The sequence below is a fragment of the Notamacropus eugenii genome, chromosome 4, assembly GCF_028372415.1.
Source record: "Notamacropus eugenii isolate mMacEug1 chromosome 4, mMacEug1.pri_v2, whole genome shotgun sequence".
Lineage (NCBI taxonomy): Eukaryota > Metazoa > Chordata > Mammalia > Diprotodontia > Macropodidae > Notamacropus > Notamacropus eugenii.
In genome coordinates, this window is record NC_092875.1 from 271646478 (window position 1) to 271666820 (window position 20343).

Sequence of the window (20343 nt, forward strand, 5' to 3'; positions counted from 1 at the left end):
TGTTCCTAAAGCAAGATATACTCTATACTAAAATTAGTCCTGGAAAAAAGAAAAATAATTCATACTGAGAGAGTAAAAAACATCCTGGAAAATTTGGCTTCATTTCTTGATAAAGTACCTCCACTAAAACCCTACTTTGAGGCAGAGTGCTCATATGTCTGTGGATGAAGAGTGGGTAGGGGCATGGAACTGGTTCCAGGGTGGGAGAAAGTCAGTAGTAAAACATCAGAACTAAAGCCTGAAGAGGAATGAAAGCTGGCTGGCATGGACCAATGTGGAAGTCCCTGGAGAAACACACACCATTCAAGGGACATTCTAAGTGAGAAGGCTGAAAGATCAGTTGGATGTTCTAGAGCAAGAGTGGGGAACCTGTGGCTTCAAGGCCTCATTGTGGTCCCCTAGGTCCTCAAGTGCAGCCTTTTGACTGAATCCAAACTTCACATAACAAATCCCCTTAATAAAAGAATCTGTTCTATAAAACTTGGATTCAGTCAAAAGGCTGCACTTGAGGACCTAGAAGGCCACAGGTTCCCCACCATGTTCTAGAGTAAGGAAGTCTCAGGGGCCAAGAAAAGTCCCAGAGTGAAACAGCAGCTAAGGAAAGGGGGAAAAGTGTAGGAAAGTCAGAACAGAACCAGGAGGGGTTAAAGCATGAAGGCTCTGACAACAAGCACAGACCCCACGGGTCCTACCCCAAGCTAACAAGGTTTCAGCAAGGGCACGATAACAAAGCACATCTGTCCTCCAAAACCAATCTAGCTAAGTTATAGAAGGTCATCACCACAAGGTCAAAACCTTGCCAACTAACTGTGAGGACCACAGCAACTCAAGATGACAAACCCTGAAGGAGAAAAGGTTATACTGGGTCACTGTCTAACAGATGGCTTTATTCTCTGTTGTCCTTAGACAAGACTACCTCAACCCTGCTGCCATGAATCAAACAGGTTTCTGTCTTAACAGATCATAACAATTTTATCTATATGGTCACCTCCCCATTCTGCCCTGGAACAGAAATTGCTTTCCCACCTGGTAACATATCCTACCAACTGCAGGACAAATGTATCCCTAGAAAGTTCCTTTTCTCTCCTTGGTCACCTCTTTTTCTCTTCTCTTCCCTCTGCTTCGAAAATGATTTCTGGGGGAGGAGCCAAGATGGTGGAGTAGAAAGATACACATATGCTAGCTCCAAACCCACAGCCCATAAAATTCCTGTAAAGAACTCCCAACAAGTTCTGGAGCAGCAGAAGCCACAGAACAACGGAGTGGAGGAGATTTCTGTTCCAGAGAGCCCTGAAAAACCCACACAAAAGGTCCATCGTGCCCTGAACCCGGAGAACAGCACAGCCCTGCCTTGGCCGCCCGGCACCAAGATGAGCAGATCTGAGCAGGCTTCAGGGACAGAATCTCCAGCAGCTGCGCAGGTCCCTCCACCCATGGGCGCTAAAGGTCAGTGAGAGAGTCTCTTTGGCTGGCCAAGAGGGGAATGGGGTGTCTCCCTAACTCAGGCCCCCTCGGGAGGCGACAGCGGAGGCAGCAGCAGACAAGGGCTCCCAAAGCAGGCAGGAGGTCGGATCCATTGTTGAAGGTCTCAGCATAAATCCCCTGAGGAAACTGAGCCCCATGAGGTGGCCAAGCCCCCACCTGAGCACCTGAACTTAATCTCACACTGAATAGCAGCCCCGTTCCCGCTGAAAGCCGTGAGGCTGGGGAGCAGCATTTGAATCTCAGACTCCAAGAGCTGGCTGGGCAGATCTGGAGGCATGGTGGGTGTGGAGAGGACACTCAGAAATCAAGTAACTGGCTGGGAAAATGCCCAGAAAAGGGAAAAAAAAATAAGACCATAGAAGGTTACTTTCTTGGTGAACAGATATCTCCTCCCATCCTCTCAGATGAGGAAGAACAATGCTTACCATCAGGGAAAGACATAGAAATCAAGGCTTCTGTATCCCAATCATCCAAAATAAATATTCAATGGGCTCAGGCCATGGAAGAGCTCAAAAAGGATTTTGAAAATCAAGTTAGAGAGGTGGAGGAAAAACTGGGAAGAGAAATGAGACAGATGCAAGAAAAGCATGAAAAGCAGGTCAATACCTTGCTAAAGGAGACCCAAAAAAATGCTGAAGAAAATAACACCTTGAAAAATAGGCTAACGCAATTGGCAAAAGAGCTCCAAAAAGCCAGTCAGGAGAAGAATGCTTTCAAAAGCAGAATTAGCCAAATGGAAAAGGAGGTTCAAAAGCTCACTGAAGAAAATAGTTCTTTCAAAATTAGAATGGAACAGATGGAGGCTAATGACTTTATGAGAAACCAAGAAATCACAAAACAAAACCAAAAGAATGACAAAATGGAAGATAATGTGAAATATCTCATTGGAAAAACAACTGACCTGGAAAATAGATCCAGGAGAGACAATTTAAAAATTAGGGGACTACCTGAAAGCCATGATCAAAAAAAGAGCCTAGACATCATCTTTCATGAAATTATCAAGGAAAACTGCCCTGAGATTCTAGAACCAGAGGGCAAAATAAATATTGAAAAAATCCACTGATCACCACCTGAAAGAGATCCAAAAAGAGAAACTCCTAGGAACATTGTGGCCAAATTCCAGAGTTCCCTGGTCAAGGAGAAAATACTGCAAGCAGTTAGAAAAAAACAATTCAAGTATTGTGGAAATACAATCAGGATAACACAAGATCCAGCACCTTCTACATTAAGGGATCGAAGGGCGTGGAATAGGATATTCCAGAAGTCAAAGGAACTAGGACTAAAACCAAGAATCACCTACCCAGCAAAACTGAGTATAATATTTCAGGGGAAAAAATGGTCTTTCAATGAAATCGAGGACTTTCAAGCATTCTTGATGAAAAGACCAGAGCTGAAAAGAAAATTTGACTTTCAAACACAAGAGTGAAGAGAAGCATGAAAAGGTAAACAGCAAAGAGAAGTCAAAAGGGACTTACTAAAGTTGAACTGTTTATATTCCTACATGGAAAGACAATATTTGTAACTCTTTGAAACTTTTCAGTATCTGGGTAGTTGGGGGGATCACACACACACACACACACACACACACACACACACACACACACACACACACACCACACACACACAGAGCACAGAGTGAGTTGAATAGGATGGGATCATATCTTAAAAAAATGAAATTAAGGAGTGAGAGAGAAATATACTGGGAGGAGAAAGGGAGAAATGGAATGGGGCAAATTATCTCTCATAAAAGAGGCAAGCAAAAGACTTTTTAGTGGAGGGAAAAAGAGGGGAGGTAAGAGAAAAACGTGAAGTTTACTCTCATCACATTCCACTAAAGGAAGGAATAAAATGCATACTCATTTTGGTATGAAAACCTATCTTACAATACAGGAAAGTGGGGGAGAAGGGGATAAGCAGGGGAGAGGGGATGATGGAAGGGAGGGCAATGGGAGGAGGGAGCAATTTGAGGTCAACACTCTTGGGGAGGCACAGGATCAAAAGAGAGAATAGAAGCAACGGGGGCACAGGATAGGATGGAGGGAAATATAGTTAGTCTTACACAACATGACTATTATGGAAGTCATTTGCAAAACTACACAGATATGGCCTATATTGAATTGCTTGCCTTCCAAAAGGAATGGCTGGGGAGGGAGGGGTGAAGAGAAGTTGGAACTCAAAGTTTTGGGAACAACTGTCGAGTTCTGTTCTTGCTACTAGGAAATAAGAAATACAGGTAAAGGGGTATAGAAAGGTATCTGGCCCTACAGGACAAAAGAGAAGATGGGAACAAGGGAAGGGAGGAATGATAGAAGAGAGGGCAGATTGGTGAAAGGGGCAATCAGAATGCTTGGTGTTTTGGGGTGGGGGGAGGGGACAAATAGGGAGAAAATTTGGAACCCAAAATTTTGTGAAAATGAATGTTAAAAGTTAAATAAAAAATAAATAAATGAATAAGTAGATAGATAGATAAATAAATAAATAAAAGAAGAAAAAAAGAAAACTATTAGCAATCTGACCTAAACTGCCACAGAATGCAGCCTGTGACTTTTGCAGAGGGGGCTAGGATACAAGTTCTAGTCAAAGCAATACTAATTGTTCAGAGACCGACTTACCAGGAAATGGGCCCCCTCCGTTAGATTTAGAATAAACTTTATTTCCTTTTACTGCCAGTCTCTAAAGTTATTGGCCTCCAATCTGCATACCCATTAGTGGTCAAGATTCTCCAGAGGTTCCCTGGGAGTAATGATCCAGTGCTATTAAACAAGTTACAATATGTATATGTAGTTAAGAGCTGAGGAAATTTACATCATTTAAGTACTAAAATAGTTATAGGATAGCCTAACGCAAATGTCTTGAAACCTCAGGCATAATCATAAAATACCTGCTAAAAAGCATCACATTTTAAAAGGAGCTAAGCAGGTTAACAAGGCAGTAAGGTGGCACAGTTCATAGAACACTGGGCCTGGACTCAGGAAGATTCACGTTCCTCAGTTCCAACCTGGTCTCAACACATACTAGCTGTGTGACCCTGGGCAAGTCACTTAACCCTCTCTGTTTCAGTTCATCTGTAAAATGAGTTAGAGAAGGAAAAGGCAAACCACTCCTCATCTTTATCACGGAAATCCCAAAATGTTATCACAAAGAGTCCCACGTGACTGAAACTACCAAACAACAACAAGTTAACAAGCTAGGCAACTCCTATGGCAACAGAGTTGCCACATAGAATGTAAAGCCAGGGTAAAGTTGGTTTCCCTAATATTCACTAGGAAAATCAATTCCATTTAATATTTAATAAGTCCCCATGGGTAGGGAAGAGTGCTAGGCACTAATGACAACAATGACCAATAATAATAACCATGATTAACAGAGCGGCTTAAAGTTTCAAAAACACTTTACATGTGCTCTCATTTGAGCCACACAGCAATCCTCTGAAGTAGGTGTTATCATTATCCCCATTTTGTGGATGAGGAAACTGAGGCTAAGAAAAGTTTGTAGAACTCTTAAGTGCCTGGGGCACCATCAGACCAGCACTATTTACCCCTCTCTGTCTGCCACTAAGGATACAAAGCCAAAAGTAACACAGTCCCTACCCTCCAAGCTTCTGTCGAGGTACTCACAAATGGGGCCAGAAATGGGCAGGAAGGAAGGGCCTCAGGTGAAAGGCAACACCTACACTGTGCTTTCGGGGAAGTGAGGAGAAAGGAAGAATCAGAAACAGCATATCCCCTATGTAAACTTCATAGTCCTTTTCATAAATAAGAAAGAGGCAGCCAGGTCCTCCAATCTTCCCACCAAATCTGGCCTTTCATACTCAAATCAGCGACCCTTGGCCTAGCATGGCCCTCCATTGTCTGTTACCTCTTGATTGCCCCACCCCAACCCTCCATTGTCTGATCCCACCCAACTGCTTCCAGCTGTTTCCCATCATGGATTACTTCACTAGTTACCCCAGTCTCATCACAAATACCTCTAGATCTTTCCTAGTCTTTTCAGTATTTAAGTTCCATCTTGCCTCCATGAAAGTGCTCAGATTCAACCCAGCTCAGACTCTGTCTAGCTGAGTTTGCATCTGGCCTGCTTGTTAATAAAAGCATTACAAATGCTTAGGCTCCTTAAGACTCAACCCAATATGGCAAATCTTTACTAAACTGTTTTTCTTTGGCTTTAAAAAAAAAACCCAGAAATTTAAGATGGGGAATAAGATGTTTTGAAACTTCCTTGATTTTTTTACTGAACAAGTAGTGGTATATGAATGTAATGCAACTATTATGCTGTGAGAAATGATGAACAGGAAGACTTCACAGAAGCCAGGAAAGACTGATATGAACTGATGCTGAGTGAAAGGAGAACTTTTTACACAACAACCACCATAGTGTGGGAGGAATTTTTCTGGTAAACTTAGTACTTCACTGAAATGCATGGACTTAAAAAATTTCCAATGGACTCTTGAGGCAAAACGCCTTCCACATCCAGAGAAAAGAACTATGGAACAGACCATTTTTTTTTTGTATTATGTTTTGTTTTATGGTTTCTCCCATTCATTTTAATTCTTCTATGCAATCTGCATTTAATAGGTATGTACAAGTAGAACCTATATAAGACTGTGCCATCTCAGGGAAGGAGTTGGGATGGAGGGGAGAAAGAGGAAGAGGAAGTGGAAAAAAATCTAAGATATGGAAGTGATTGTCAAACACTGAAAACAAATAAAATAATTCAATTAAAAAATAAAAACAAATTTTAAAAAATAATTATAATAAAATAAAAAACTAATTCTAAAACATTTATACAAAATTCATTTTCTTAATGCTAAGTGCAGCCTTAATATAAATTCTCCTTGCTCACATCTATTCATTCTCATTTATTCAGAATACTGTATTAACATGAAATTGTACCCATCAAAATACTCATAAACTCTTCAAAGATATGATTATAAAATTTCAGTAATTCTGACAGAATTATCCACATTGAAGAGGTATATATAAAAAGTCTTAATGAACAGTCTAAATTATAACTCATTAAAGTTACTAAGAAAAAAACATATATAAAACAATCTAAGTTCTAAACTACTGTTCAATGTCCACAGTAAACTCCCTGACAACTTCCAATATTTGTTTCTGCACTCCAACCCCAATAAATACTAAGATTATTTGAAAGGAAACTGGGAAAAGGTATATAGGTAAAAAAATCAGGTATGACTAGTCATAAAGGAGGATTTTGTTGTCCTTTTTAGTTTAGTTTCTCAAGATCCATGACCATGGTCATATCTAGTTTCCAAGTGTTAGATAATAACTCCCAGAATAGTTCCAAGAATTCTAGATAGTAATTCCCAGAATCAGAGTGATGGGCTGTCCTACTTAGGCTGCACAGTGAGGTATACGGATGACATAATTGATATTAAGCTTGCTTGCAAAGAATGAGGGCACTGCTAAATTTAACCTGAGGCCATTGTTGGCAAGATGCCTTCTTTGCGTGCTGCCACATAAACCAAGTGGGGACTGGTCAGTGAGTGGGGAAACCATAGGGAATGCATAGAGGAATGCATGTATCTCTGCCTCAACTGGCCCCCACTGAGATTTTAAGGGATTTAGGGGAGCATACAAGCTACACCTGTCTCAAATGACCCCATCGAGACTTAGGGGTAGTTGTCCCCCCTTTTAGCTGGCCTCTACAAGAAGGGTGACTAGGGAATGCTGTAGGAGCTGGTTCTCCCAGCAACCATTTGAAAAGACTAGAAAAGACTAAAGCTGATTATTAACCCCTCCAAAGGTGTCTGCCTATCTGACCAGATTAAGAGTGAACCTGTTAGAGACTGGAGTCCCAAAAGTCCAGTGCCTCCTGTGTGATATCTATGAAACACAAGTCTACCTACCCTGCCCCCCTCCCATTCCATTATCTATATCAATAGACTATTATTCTTCAAGGCCCATCTGAAGTTGAACCTTCTCCTCAAAGTCCTTCCTATAAATTATACCTCACATTTATTTATCCTCTAACTCTTTCCAAATTTGTGAGCAACACATTTTATATCATAATTTGGAGATAGAAAACCAATAGTCCCTAAGGCCAAAGGCAGTTTTCCAAAGTTTCAACTGTATAGTAGAAAGAGTACTGGACTTGGATGGATCAGAACACATCTGATTTCAAATACCTCCATGACACTTACTAGCTGTATAACAACAGTCAAGACATTTAAGCCTTTTGAGCCCAATCTGTAAAATGAAGGTAATATCTTTTCTCCCCATCTAACTGGATTCAAATGGCAGAATAAAAGTACATTTAAAACTGTAAGGGTCACACATAAGGCATTACTATTTTTCAGTAATATCTTCATTTAATTTATTCTTTCATCCATTAACAATTACTGGGCACTGACTATATGCATGACATTGTGAAAGATACAATTATAAATGACACAGTACCTATGCTAACGGAGTTTCCAGTTTAATAGGGCTTATTCATTATACTATTCAAATAACTAAAATATGAGGAAGAAAATGAAGTATAAAGAGGTAATTCAAAAGAAAAAATACTTCTCTTTGAGAGGAATCAGGAAAAAAGGACTTCATAAAATAGAAAGCATTTGAGCAGGGCTTTGAAAGGTAATTAAAAATTATACAGGTAAAACAAGGAGTAAAGGACATTCTAGGCAGTGGGAACAGTAACTTGCCTTTGGGCAAGAAGAGCAAAAACCATAGTTAGGGAAAAGCAAGTAATTCAATTTGACTGAAATAGAAAGGGGAGAAGAGGGAGGTAAGGCTGGAAAGATAAACTGGGAGCAAAGAGTAGTGGGTTCTGAATATCAGCCAAAGGAGTTTAGACTGATTTCAGTAAGTTAAAGGAGTGGGGGAAAACTAAGGATTTTAGGAAAAAGCAGTGTTCTAAGCAAAGAAAACCATTTAGTCAGCCTGGGAGAGCTAAGAAGCTGAAGAATAAAATTCTCAAACCCTCAAAATTCAACAAGAAACAAGTGTAAGGGCACAGAGAACTTACTGACCAATTTAAATATTTTTAAAGACACAGTACATAGTCCTATGAAAAGGTCAGAAAACTCCAGGCTCTCTAAATTTCCTCCACCAACAAAAACAAAAAACAAAAAAACAACAATATCACTTCAAAGAGAATACAGTGCAGCAGAAATAAATCAAAGCGAAGCTAGAGCAGTCGTCCTTCCACAAAACTTGAGACAACCTCAGGAAAGACTGGACCTCTTGGGTGGAGGCAGGCAACAACACCTAATCAACAAACAACAAGTCCTTCAGGCAGCTGGGTTAGAACTGCAGCCTCAGTCACTTTCACAGACAATGCTGTGTTGGACAACTGAGTTGGTTGGTTGTTGTCCTTCCTCTTCAAAAAGGACCAAAATGACATCATCACGATAAAGTGAAATTTCAGTGTGTCCAACTGTGGCCAATCAGACCAATATGAGCTCAGAATGCTCTACCACAGGTTGGGCACAGATAGATTCATGTGAATACTTGGGGTGCATACTCCAAATTTGCACATCCTATGTTTACTTAGTGCTGTCTCAATTCTGCTTTGCTCATAAAGCACAGCACCCTTTCTGATGTGGGCACACGATGCTGAGTGGTGCCTTGCCAGTGTCTCCCATGTTGCCCTGTCAAATCCAAAACTCTTGAGAGTGTCTTTGTATCACTTCTTCTGACCACCATGTGATCACCTTCCCCATGTGAATTCTCCATAAAATAGTCTTTTTGGCAAACATACATTTTGCATTCAAACAATATGGCCAACCCATCACAGTTGCGCTCTCTGAAGCACAGTTTAAATGTTTGGCAGTTCAGCTTGAGCAAGGACTTAAGTGTCTGATACCTTATCCTGTCAGGTGATCCTCAGAATCTTCCTAAGACAGCTCAAATGGAAGTGATTCAGTTTTCCGGCATGGCACTGGTAGACCGTCCATGTCTCACAGGCATACAACAAGGAGGTCAGCACAATGGCTCTACAGACCTTCAGTTTAGTAGTCAGTGTAATACCTCTTCTCTCCCAAACTTTTCTTTGGAGCCTCCCAAACACTAGCTCTGGCAATGCATGCATCAACCTCATTGCAATGTGTACATTCCTGCAAAGTACACTACCAAGGTAAGTGAACTTATCCACAGCAGTCAAAACTTCTCCATTTATCATAAACAATGGTTCCAGTATAGATGGTGTGCTGGTAGCTGATGAGCACCTGTTTTCTTGGTGTTAATTATTAGGCCAAAATTAGCATAGGCAGCAGAGAATTGATCCATACTTTGTTGCATCTCAGCTTCAGAGGCTGCACTGAGTTCACAATCATCTGCAAACAGAAAATCACGTACCAACACTCCCTCCACTTTGGTCTTGGCTTGTAGCCTTTTCAAATTGAAGAACTTACCATCAGTACAGTAGTTGACCTTGATGCTGTGTTCATCCTCATTGAAAACATTTGAAAACATCATGCTAAAAAGCATGGGAGCAAGCACACAGCCCTGTTTCACTCCATTGGTGACTGGGAAGGCATGAGAGCATTGTCCACTATCTAGAACCCAGGCCAATGTGCCATCATGAAATTGACGTACAATATTGATGAACTTCTCCAGGCAACCAAATTTTGACATAATTTTCCATAAGGCCTCACAACTAACAGTGGGACAGCTGAGTAGGGGAAGACAGAAGGACCCTCTGCACCCTCAGGACCCCAGTCCCACCTGTGCTAATCAGACACAGTCCCAGACTGCAGCTCTGGGCCAGAGGGAGCTAGCACATACCAAATGAGTTCTGTAGCATCAGGGCAGGGGCCCTGGTGGTTATGGGCACTTACAGGAGAGCAGAGTCCCTGGTTTCAGCTCCAGAAGCGAGCTGAAGTTTGCAGTCCTGAGAGGGACCACAAGGAGGAAGAACGTTTCAGGCACAGGTGACTTAGGGGTAGAGACAAGGAGTGCCTGAATTTGGGCTCTAAAACAGGGAGCAGAAAACTATAGTAAGAAGGATCTGAGGCCTGGGGAACCATTCCCCACAATTCAAGCCCAGAGCCTGATTATAATAACAAAAAGCTAAAAATAAAACAAAATTAAAATTAAAATAGGTAAGCAAAGGAAAAAGAATCAATCACAGGCAGCTACTACAGGGATAGAGAAGATCTGGGTTCATTATCAGAGGAAGACAGTCAAATTTCAAGTCATTCTTACAAAAAGAAACGTTAAACAAATCTAAAAAGAACACCTGGAATAACTTTTGAGTTAAGGGCATCAAAAATCAAATAAGAGAGGTTGAGGAAAAAATAGGGAAAAAAAAGAAAGAGCAATCCAAGAAAATCAAAAAAATTGTGAAAAAGTCAACCAATTGGAAAAAAGAGATCCAAAAACCTAAGGAAGAAAATAACTCCTTGAAAACTAAAATTCACCAAGAGGAAGCTAATGACATTATAAGACACCTACAAATAAGCCAAAATCAAAAGAATGAAACATAGAAGAGAATATGAAACACCTCATTAGAAAAACCGAACTGGAGAACAGATCAAAGAGAGACAATATGAGAATTGTTGGACTACTTGAAAGTTATGATAAAAATAAGAGTCTTTATACAATATTACAAGAAGTTATTAAGGAAAACTATCCTGAAGTTTTAGAACAAAGAAGGCCTAAAGGAAAAAAATCCACCAATCACCACCTTAAAGAGATCCCAGGAAGAAAACTTACAGGAATATCATAGCCAAAGTTTCAAAGTTCCCAGATTAAGAAGAAAACAAGCAACAAGAAAAAAACAATTTGAATACCAAGGAGCTACAATCAGGATCACACAAAACCTAGCAAATTCTGCATCAAAAGACTATAGGTCTTGGGAACGTTATATTTCAAAGAACAAAACAGCTGGGGTTACAGCCAAAACTAACTTACTTAGAGAAGTTGAATACAATCCTGAATGGGAAAAAAAAAAGACATAACAATGAATTGAAAGGCTTTCAGGGATTGGTGACAAAAAAACTAGGACTTAATAGAAAATTTAACTCATAAGATCCAAGAGAAACATAAGGTAAACGTTAAAGACCAATTAGAAGGGACTCAGTAAGGTCAAATTGTTTACTTCTTATACATCATTACTTGGGTAGTTTGAAAGAAAGACTTGGACTGAACTGAATATGATGGGTTTATTATAAAAAAATAAAACTAGATAAGAAGAGGTAAAAAGGAGCAAATATCTCATAAAATTGAGACATGAAAGGAAGAACTGATACAGAAGAGACAAATGAGGGTGGAGGAGAGAAGGGAGGGAGGGGAGGGGAAAGAAAGGGAGGGGAGGGAAGCCAGGAAAACCCAAGTCAACTGGGCAACTTTTGGCCATCCCAATTTACCTTCCTTTGGAGAGCAGAAGGAAGGGGAAGGAGAGGAGTAGGTGAGGTGAGGTATGTTCGTCCTTCGTTGCCGGAAAAGACCATGCCATCACAGAAATAATGACATGACTTGCATTTGACTGTGTTTTGAGTGAGGGAGGGCTGTGCAGGTCACCAGCCTCACTTCTCCTCCGGAGTCATCTGAATCCAGTGACCAGATATTCATCAGGATGACTGGAGATGACCCAGGATGAGGCAATTGGGTGAAGTGGCTTGCCCAAGGTCACACAGCTAGTGAGTGTCAAGTATCTGAGGTGAAATTTGAACTCAGGTCCTCTTGACTCCTGTACTGGTGTTCTATCCACTGCAACACCTAGCTGCCCCACTGGTTCAGGAGGTGAGGTGAGGTACCCAGCTAGCATTCAGCCAGCTGCATCTACTCACGGGTCGTGTTCATCCTTCATTACAAAAACACACACACACACACACACACACAGATATATGTATATACACATATACATACATGCACACACAAAAAATACATATATGCATGTGTGTATTTGTGTTCAATTGTAGCCTCCTCTAGGGCAAAGTGGGGAGAGAAGAGGGAGGAAAATAATTTCGAAGTGCACAGCAAAGAACAAAAGAAAATTTAGAAGGAAGCACAGAAAAACAGGGTAGCTGTGAAAACAATATATTTATTACATAGTTTGCTTTTTTTTTTTAAAAGGAAACAGTCTGAGGTGGAACTTTTATATTTATATATTTATATTGGTTTTATATTGAATCTTCTCTTTATGTTCTGCTGTGTACATGCAAATGTCCTTTTTTCCTCTTTTTTTATTTAAGTTCAAAATTTAAAAAAAAATAGGTCTTGCAAGACTAAATCCACCTGTTTGGTGATAAATAAGATCAAAGTAATGTTATAGATAATGATTACACCTAGATTTTGATGAAATATTTGACAATGTCTCTCAGGCTAAGTGGGCTACAATGGTACAGTTGGGTAGATTCAAATTGACTGAATGGTCTTATCCAAAAAATTGTCATATCAACCTGGAATAAGATCTTCAGTAAAATGGCACAGGGATATATATGTGCTTTGTCCAATGTTGCTTAACTATGTCACTGAGTTTAAAATGCTGGAGATTTAGATGAAAATATTTACCAAATTTGCAGATAACATATACTTAGGAGGGATAGTTATTCCAGATTTCAGGATCCAAAAAGTTAACAAAAAACCAGAATACTGGGTTGAATCTATCAAGCAGGAATTTTAAAGGAATAAATGTAACATCTTATCTTTTAGTTCAAAAAATCAACTTCACAGGTGAAAGATTAATAAAGCATACACAGCTTGTTACAGTCTACCTAAAAATGATCTGTGGTTTTAGTGGACCACGTGCTCAACAAGTCAAAAACATGTTTTAGTAACCAAAAAAAAAAGGTAATATAACTGTATTATCAAGGACTGTAAAAGGTATAATCTTGTTAGGTGACACAGGAGAGAGGGTGCTAGGCCTGAAGTTAGGAAGATTCATCCTCATAAGCTGAAATCTGGCCTCAGAGATTTACTAATTGAGTGACCCTTGGCAAGTCACTTAACCTTGTTTGCCTCAGTTTCCTCATCTGTAAAATGATATGCAGAAGGCAATGGCAAACCACTTCAGGATCTTTACCAAGAAAATCCCAAAGGAGTCACAAAGAATCAGACACAACTGATGAACTAAACAACAACAACCCATCAGAATTTAACCTTAAGGGAACAGCCATATGGCTCAATGGATAGAGCACTGGTCCTGGAGTCAGAAAGATCAAAGTTCAAATCCAGACAGTAACTACATGTGAACAACACACTTAATCCACCAAAGAAGGCAATGGTAAACCATTCAGGTATATTTACCAAGAAAACCCTGTGTTGTCCACAGGGTCATGAAAAGTCAGACATAACTAAACAATGGCAATCTTGTTATACTCTATCCTAAACAGATCCCATTGTGAGAATTGCTCTCAGTTCTTCATACCACATTGACACCCTGGAGAATACAGAGAAAAGTGACCAGACAGGTAAAAAGCCCAGGGTCCATAGCATACGAAGACTGGTTGAGATTTTAGTCTGGAGGAAAAAAAAGCTTTGTGAAAGGTGGGGTGCCATTTTCAAATGTTTAAAGAGCTGTCATACAGAAGGAGGATTAGATTTATTCTGTGTGGCCCCAGAATGGAGACCTAGGAGCAACAGGTAGGCAGAAGATACAAACAGGCAAATTTAGGCTCCAACAACAAGATGCATGGGGGAATTATAGAGGAAAAAGTCTGAATGAAGACTAGTTGAGGGGCTACTGCAATAGTCCTGGAGACAGCTAATAAAAGCCTGAAGCATACAGGAAATAAGAAAGAAGAAATTGTATTGTTTTGAATGTCAGTGACCAGGAATAAGATTGACATATATAGGGAAAATCAAGAGGAAAAACAAAGTTAAATAGTAGGATGGTTAATTTAGCTGGGTTTGAGATATCAGCAGGACATACAGCAAACAGCTATCAACAGAGAACTAAAACTTGAGTTTTCATTTGTATGTCTTAATTTCCCTAATTATGTCACAAGTTGCTTCTTATATTCTCTATAGCAATTAAAATGGCTTTCATGGAGGATATATGAAGTACAATGAAGGCATATGGGAAAAAAGAATATGTAGATGTATAGGAAGTAGAAAAAGGAAAAAATATAAAAAGTAACTTTATGGAAATGGAGCATTATAAAAAGTTTAGCAAACCTAAAATATTTTTTCAGGGGCCACCATTATATATGAAAGCCTACCAGTCTGTGTTTCATAATGAACAACAAAGCCATTGTTTAAAGTATAAACAGATCCAGAGGTGTTATAAACAGACTCTCTGCCCTCTCTAGACTAAACTGAATCCAGACTAGAGAAATCAGGATACTTAACCAGACCCCAACATTTCACTGCCTACAAATTATTATAGTAACACACATAAACACAAAAGGAGTGATTAAAAGAATTGCCATTGTAACTCAAGTTCCTCCACTCAGAAAACAATTAAAATTTCTAGCTAAAGATTTCTAAATTTCATTATTCACAATGTACACACACATGTATATATACATAAATCAAATACGTACATTTTAATAAAAGAAGAATCCATTCTATCATAAACATCCATCAATACACACAGTAATACCTTTGATGACAAAAGCAGGTCTCAAGGGAAAAAAAGAGGACTACATGCCAATGAATGAAGAGCAGCAAAAAACCAAACACATTAAATCTTAATATACAAAAAAGCCATTTATTTTAAATAGCAAGTTTTTCCACCTATTCACATCATAAATGTTTTTCCAGGATCTGTCACAGTAACATGACCATGAAAAAAAGCCTACCAGATTGAATGAGAAGCAGCTGACAACCCATGATTCACTATAAATCTCTACTTACTGAAGATAGGATTGCCAGTTGACTTTGTTGGCCCGAACTTCTGCAGCCTTGGCAGCAATGATGTTTGTTGGAACAGCATTATCCACAGCACCTCGGATATCCATTTTGGTCATCTAAATTTGTAGTCTTGAACTTTTTCAACAGATCTTCAATAATCACTAAGTCAGATGCAAAGAAAAAAACAGATCAAAAATAAAACAAAATTACATGATACTTTCCAAATTTTAATTACTTCAACATAAAACTCCACCTCTAGGGTCTTGATTTAATGTAAAATGGGGGGAGTAGGGAAGAGTACTGCCAAATAGATGACTGCAAAAGTCAATTCCAGCTTTAAGATACCAGGTGGCCTACTTGGGATTGTAGCCTAAGAATGATAATTTCATCTAGTACTTTTATTTTTCCAGATAAAAAGATCCTTCAAAATATTTCCATTAATGTAAAGGTAACATCATACTAGAAATCTTTTAAAATAACATGTCAGAAATTGTTTAAGAAAATGCTTCAAATTAATCAAGCAGGATCAACTTTTCTTCTAGATTCTCCTGGGAGAATATAAAAGTGCCAAACATCTAAAGTACAAGTAAAGCCATGCGTATCATCGATTTACTAACTTTATTAACTGATTAAAAGAATGACATTGCAAAATAAAATTTTAAAACTTTTTTAAAGGGAGATATTTCTGATCTAAAAGACTGACATCACTTAAAATAAAATTTTGAGAGAGTGGAAAAGTTATTTCTCCAAGTAGTTATAAATTCTTCTGTTATTTTACAAACATATCAGTTCTCCTGCAAGACTGTGACGCAAAGTCCAAGTATAAACAGTAGTGAAAGTCTATCCTGATCAAGGAGGTCTAAAGTCTCAATGTAACATATTACTTTTTCCTCATGTATACAACTGCTAACCATTTATGAGGCTACAAGATACATTTCCCATATCACTAGTTACGTACAGGCCCACAAAAAAGCGAAGATACACTAGCCATTTTCAAAACCACAAAACCAGACCTTCAGCTTTAGGGCTAATCGCATTACCTGAGGGTGTTCTACCTAAACAAACAGTGGTGACAAGGACAGGACCGGCCAGACCAGGCCTAATCAGGTTTTCCTATGGTGGCAATCAGAGAAGATAATCACCTCGGTAATAGAAACAACCTTTATCACAGGAGCCCCTACCAGCCTGAAGCCTAAACCGAACCAGTCCTCCCGCTGCAGGCCCCAAGAGGAGAAGGGGGGGGGGGGGGGGAGAGAGAGAAGGGGGAAGAGGAGAACGGGACGCAGCTTTGGGGAACCTCCACCTCCCCGACGCCCAGGGCCCTTGCCGGGCCTGCTCCGAGGGACCCTTCTCCCCGCCCTCCCACCCCCGTGTCCTCACACCCAGCAACAAGGACTCCACGCTTCCAGCCCCAAGGGAAGGTCATCAGGGGACGAGAGAATTGGGGGCTGGGAAGAGGGCCCGAGGCGAGTCTGGAAAGGTGAGTGGGCCGCTCCCCAGCCTCCCGCCCCTCCCTCACGTTTACCTACATCCGCATCGTCCACGCCCAGGCCTCCAAAGCCCGGAGGAGGGCACGCCGCTGGAGGGGGGTGAAGGAGAGACAGGGACTCCCGGCGCGGAGGCGGGCCCGGGGCGCCGTCCCCTCCGCCCCAGCCCGGCCCAGACCTCGCCTCCGCTCGGGCCCCGCGTTCGCGTCGGTCTCTTACCCGGCCCTGGACGCGCGGTCTGCAGAGTCCGGGAGCGTAGGTGGGAGCTGCGGGAAGGGCAGGGAGACGCCAGGACAAGCGGGGACCGCGGAGTCACCAGAAGGAAACCGGTTGTTGCCGTCTCGAACTGACAGAGCGCGGGTCATGTGACAGGACGGCACGTGACGTGCCCCGGACTGCGGAAGCTCAGAGGGTTCCGGGGCCTCGCGCGGCGTGGGCGGGGCCCAGTCTTCGGCTCGCCCCGACGGAGGGCGGTCGGTGGGTCACTCTGTAGTACCCTAGGCCGGGCCTGTGACCTGCGGAGACGCTGGAGGGCCGGACGAGGGGCGCATGCCCGGGGGCCACGCACGGCGCCCGGGCGAGGCGAGCCTGGTGGGGCCCCCGCCGGGTCAGAGATAAGGGAGAACCGCGTTCACGGTGCGGGCCGAGAGGAGCGTGAGGCCGCGGCAGCCGCCCCTAGAAGCCAAAGCCCCCCCTCCCCCCCCCCCCATACCTTGTAATGGAGCCAGAAGCACCTGGATCTAGACCTGGAAGAGACCTCGGAGCTCGTGCAGCCCGCGCTCCTTATTTTACAGACTGGCGGCCCGGAGACATTGAAGTGCATTGACCAGTGTCGTGCGCAGAGCTGGGATTTGAATTGCTCCCCTCCCCCACTTTTAGCACGCTTTTTTTCGCGTCGAATCACAGTAGCATTTTGAAGTGATACATTGTATCCAATTTGGGGTACGGGGTGGGCTATGGTCGGGCCCGAAAAGGTGTAGGCGGGCTTACAGGGAACGCGCATCTTCTTTCCTGACCTTGAAGAGGGCATGAGACAGTCAAGCTCCATTTTGAGTTTTTCTTCCAAAGTTTTCTTCCGGTGCTGTGGCTGGAGCAGAGCTGTACGGCCTGACCCCTGCAGGAGAAGCCCCCATTCCTTTCCCCCACCCCTCTGACTGGATCTGTTCAGTCAGTACTCAGCAGGCTCTGAGGTCCAACAGACGACGCTTATTCCGTTCCCTTCCCCACCCCAACCCACCAAGTTTCATATGATTATTTCTTTCTAAAAAGTTAATTCATTCTGGCTGGCTAATTGTTAATTGGAAGCTTACAAATGTAGAATTTTGAATGACTGGTAAATATCTAGATAAGGTTACCCCCTAGATTGTTGTCGGGTACCTTCGGGGGACCAGGACTAATTCTATTGGAAGTAGAGAAAGTACCACCAAAAATGGTGTACATAAATTTTGCTATCTACTCATAAAGTGTTTAGTCAATAGCCATTTAAAAAGGGAAAAAAAGTAGGTTTGATTAATGGCCAAAAAAGTAGGTAGAATCCTAAACTAAAAGACTTAAAGGGGCTTAAATGATATCTCCTTTCTTCAAACTGTATATATGAATAGATTTAGAATATCACAGAAGAAACCTTAGTTCAGCCTTTTACAAGAATCCCCTCTGCATCCCCAACAAAAAGTCAACAAGCATTTGCTTAAAGACTTCCAGTTAAAGGACTATACCACTTCCTGAAGCAGCCCTTTCGACTTTTGGGTAGCTCCAATTGTTTTGGAAGTTTTCCTCATAAAGCCCTGAATCTACTCTCAGAACATTGCTTCTGCTTGAACGGATTAGGACCTAAGAAGACTCCCTCTACTATGCGATAGCTGATCAGATTGTTGAATACAGCAATCATGACCCCTAAGATTAAATATCCCAAATTTAAACTTTTTCCAGGATAAACATCTGTCACTCCCTTGCTAAGGAAGCTCTAGTAGATATCCTTTTTCCTCTGGGATAAAATACAGATTTCTCTGTTTGGCTTGTAAACCCTTTCACAATCTGGGCCCTGCTTATCCTCCCAGAGTTATTGTACATTACTCTCCTAAATGCACTCTACATTTCAAACTACCCTTGCTTTTTCACCCATATATGACATTCCACCTCCCTACTCCTTGGCTTTACACCTGTTGTCCCTTATGCAAAATTCATCCTTCTTTACCTGTATCTCACAGAATCCTAACTTCCTTCAAAGTTCAGGTCAAGCACCACCTCCAATGAGAACTAGTTGCTAATGTCTTCCCTCTACAAGGGAAGCCTAGGGACAATAATGAGGAAGAATAGATTTCCAGGCATGGAGGACAGCCAGTGAAAACAGGAAGAGATGGGTGTCTTGTTTTGTTCAGGGAATATCAAGAAATATCACTAGATTCTGGAGTAAGGGGTTGAGGGAAATAGGGAGTGCTAGGTGTAAGAAGACTGGAAAGGTAGGAGGCAATCAGGTTATGAATGGATTTGAATGCTAAATAGAGAATGTTATATTTGATCCTGAACTTCACAGGGAGCCACTGAAGTTTATTGAATAGAGGGCAACATGCTCAGAGCTGCACTTTAGGAAGATTAATGTGACAACTGAGTAAAGGATAGACTAGAGTGGGATGTGATTTGAAACAGGGAGATCAACCTAAAGACAATTGTAGTAGTCCAGATGTGAGATAAAACTCAATGACAGAGATGTATTAAAACACACCTACAACTTGCAAATATATCACTATAATACATAAATATGCATATGTGACATCAAAGGAATAAAGTTGGCATTAGCATTTACATCCTTCAGAGGAGTTATAGCAGGTGTCCCTTCTTAGTTTGCTTGTTTGAATCTCTCTGTGCTACAAATCTTTGTTATTAGCTAAATTCATTTTAATACTCACATCCCAGGTTTACTTACATTCTATGGAGAATTGAAGCAATTACTGGAAGAGGAGTGTCTACACCTGAGGCACCCAAATATATTTTCAATAGATCTATGATCTGAAAGTGGGTAATTCAGTGGGCAATGCACCCTCTAGTGTAAAATGCAACCTCATCTATATTTTCTAATATGTGTGATTGTTTTCCAGAAATTCTGCACAGGGTGATCCACCCAATTTTCTAGAGTCCCAACAATATAAGTAAAGTAAGGATTTTGCCTCTGTTGTGTCAGTTTTCTGAATATTTAATAATGGAGAAATACTTACAATGTCAAGGGTAGGGAACCTGATACCTGGAGGTCACATATGGCCTTCTAGATTCTTGGGTACAGCCTTTTGATTGACCCCAAGTTTTACAGAACAAATCTTTTTATTAAGGAGATTTGTTTTGTGAAGTTTGGATTCAGTCAAAGGGCCACACTTGAGGACCTGGAAGGCCACATGTGCTCTTGAGGCCACAGGTTCCCCACTCTTGCAAGTAAAATTATACTAGTCCTTACTCTCAAAGATTTTAGAATTATTATAATTTAAAATAACAAATGCCCAGTCTTACTCTTGTATATTAGAGGGAAGATTTAATAGCCAGTCTTTTTGTCCTTCAATGCCCATGGGTCACAGGAAGGTATTAATACCCAAATTGGTATCTAGGAAAATTTAAATGCC

The 20343-nt window shown here is 41.1% G+C and overlaps 1 protein-coding gene across 7 annotated transcripts in view; it reads right to left on the bottom strand.

Moving 5' to 3' along the window:
• ATP6V1H (ATPase H+ transporting V1 subunit H) overlaps positions 1-17092 on the bottom strand; it is a 119882-nt gene extending 102790 nt beyond the window's left edge. For 3 of the 7 annotated variants that reach the window (XM_072604593.1, XM_072604587.1, XM_072604592.1), the window contains exons 1-2: positions 16955-17092; positions 15252-15409 (exon numbers count right to left, since the gene is read on the bottom strand). In XM_072604593.1, the coding sequence (XP_072460694.1) occupies positions 15252-15364 (113 nt within the window). In that variant the 5' untranslated portion in view covers positions 15365-15409; positions 16955-17092. Of the gene's footprint in view, positions 1-15251; positions 15410-16288; positions 16362-16773; positions 16883-16954 lie in introns of those variants that run through there. The other 4 variants (XM_072604594.1, XM_072604590.1, XM_072604589.1 and 1 more) reach the window with 4 other exon arrangements.
• Between the last annotated feature and the right edge of the window lie 3251 nt (positions 17093-20343).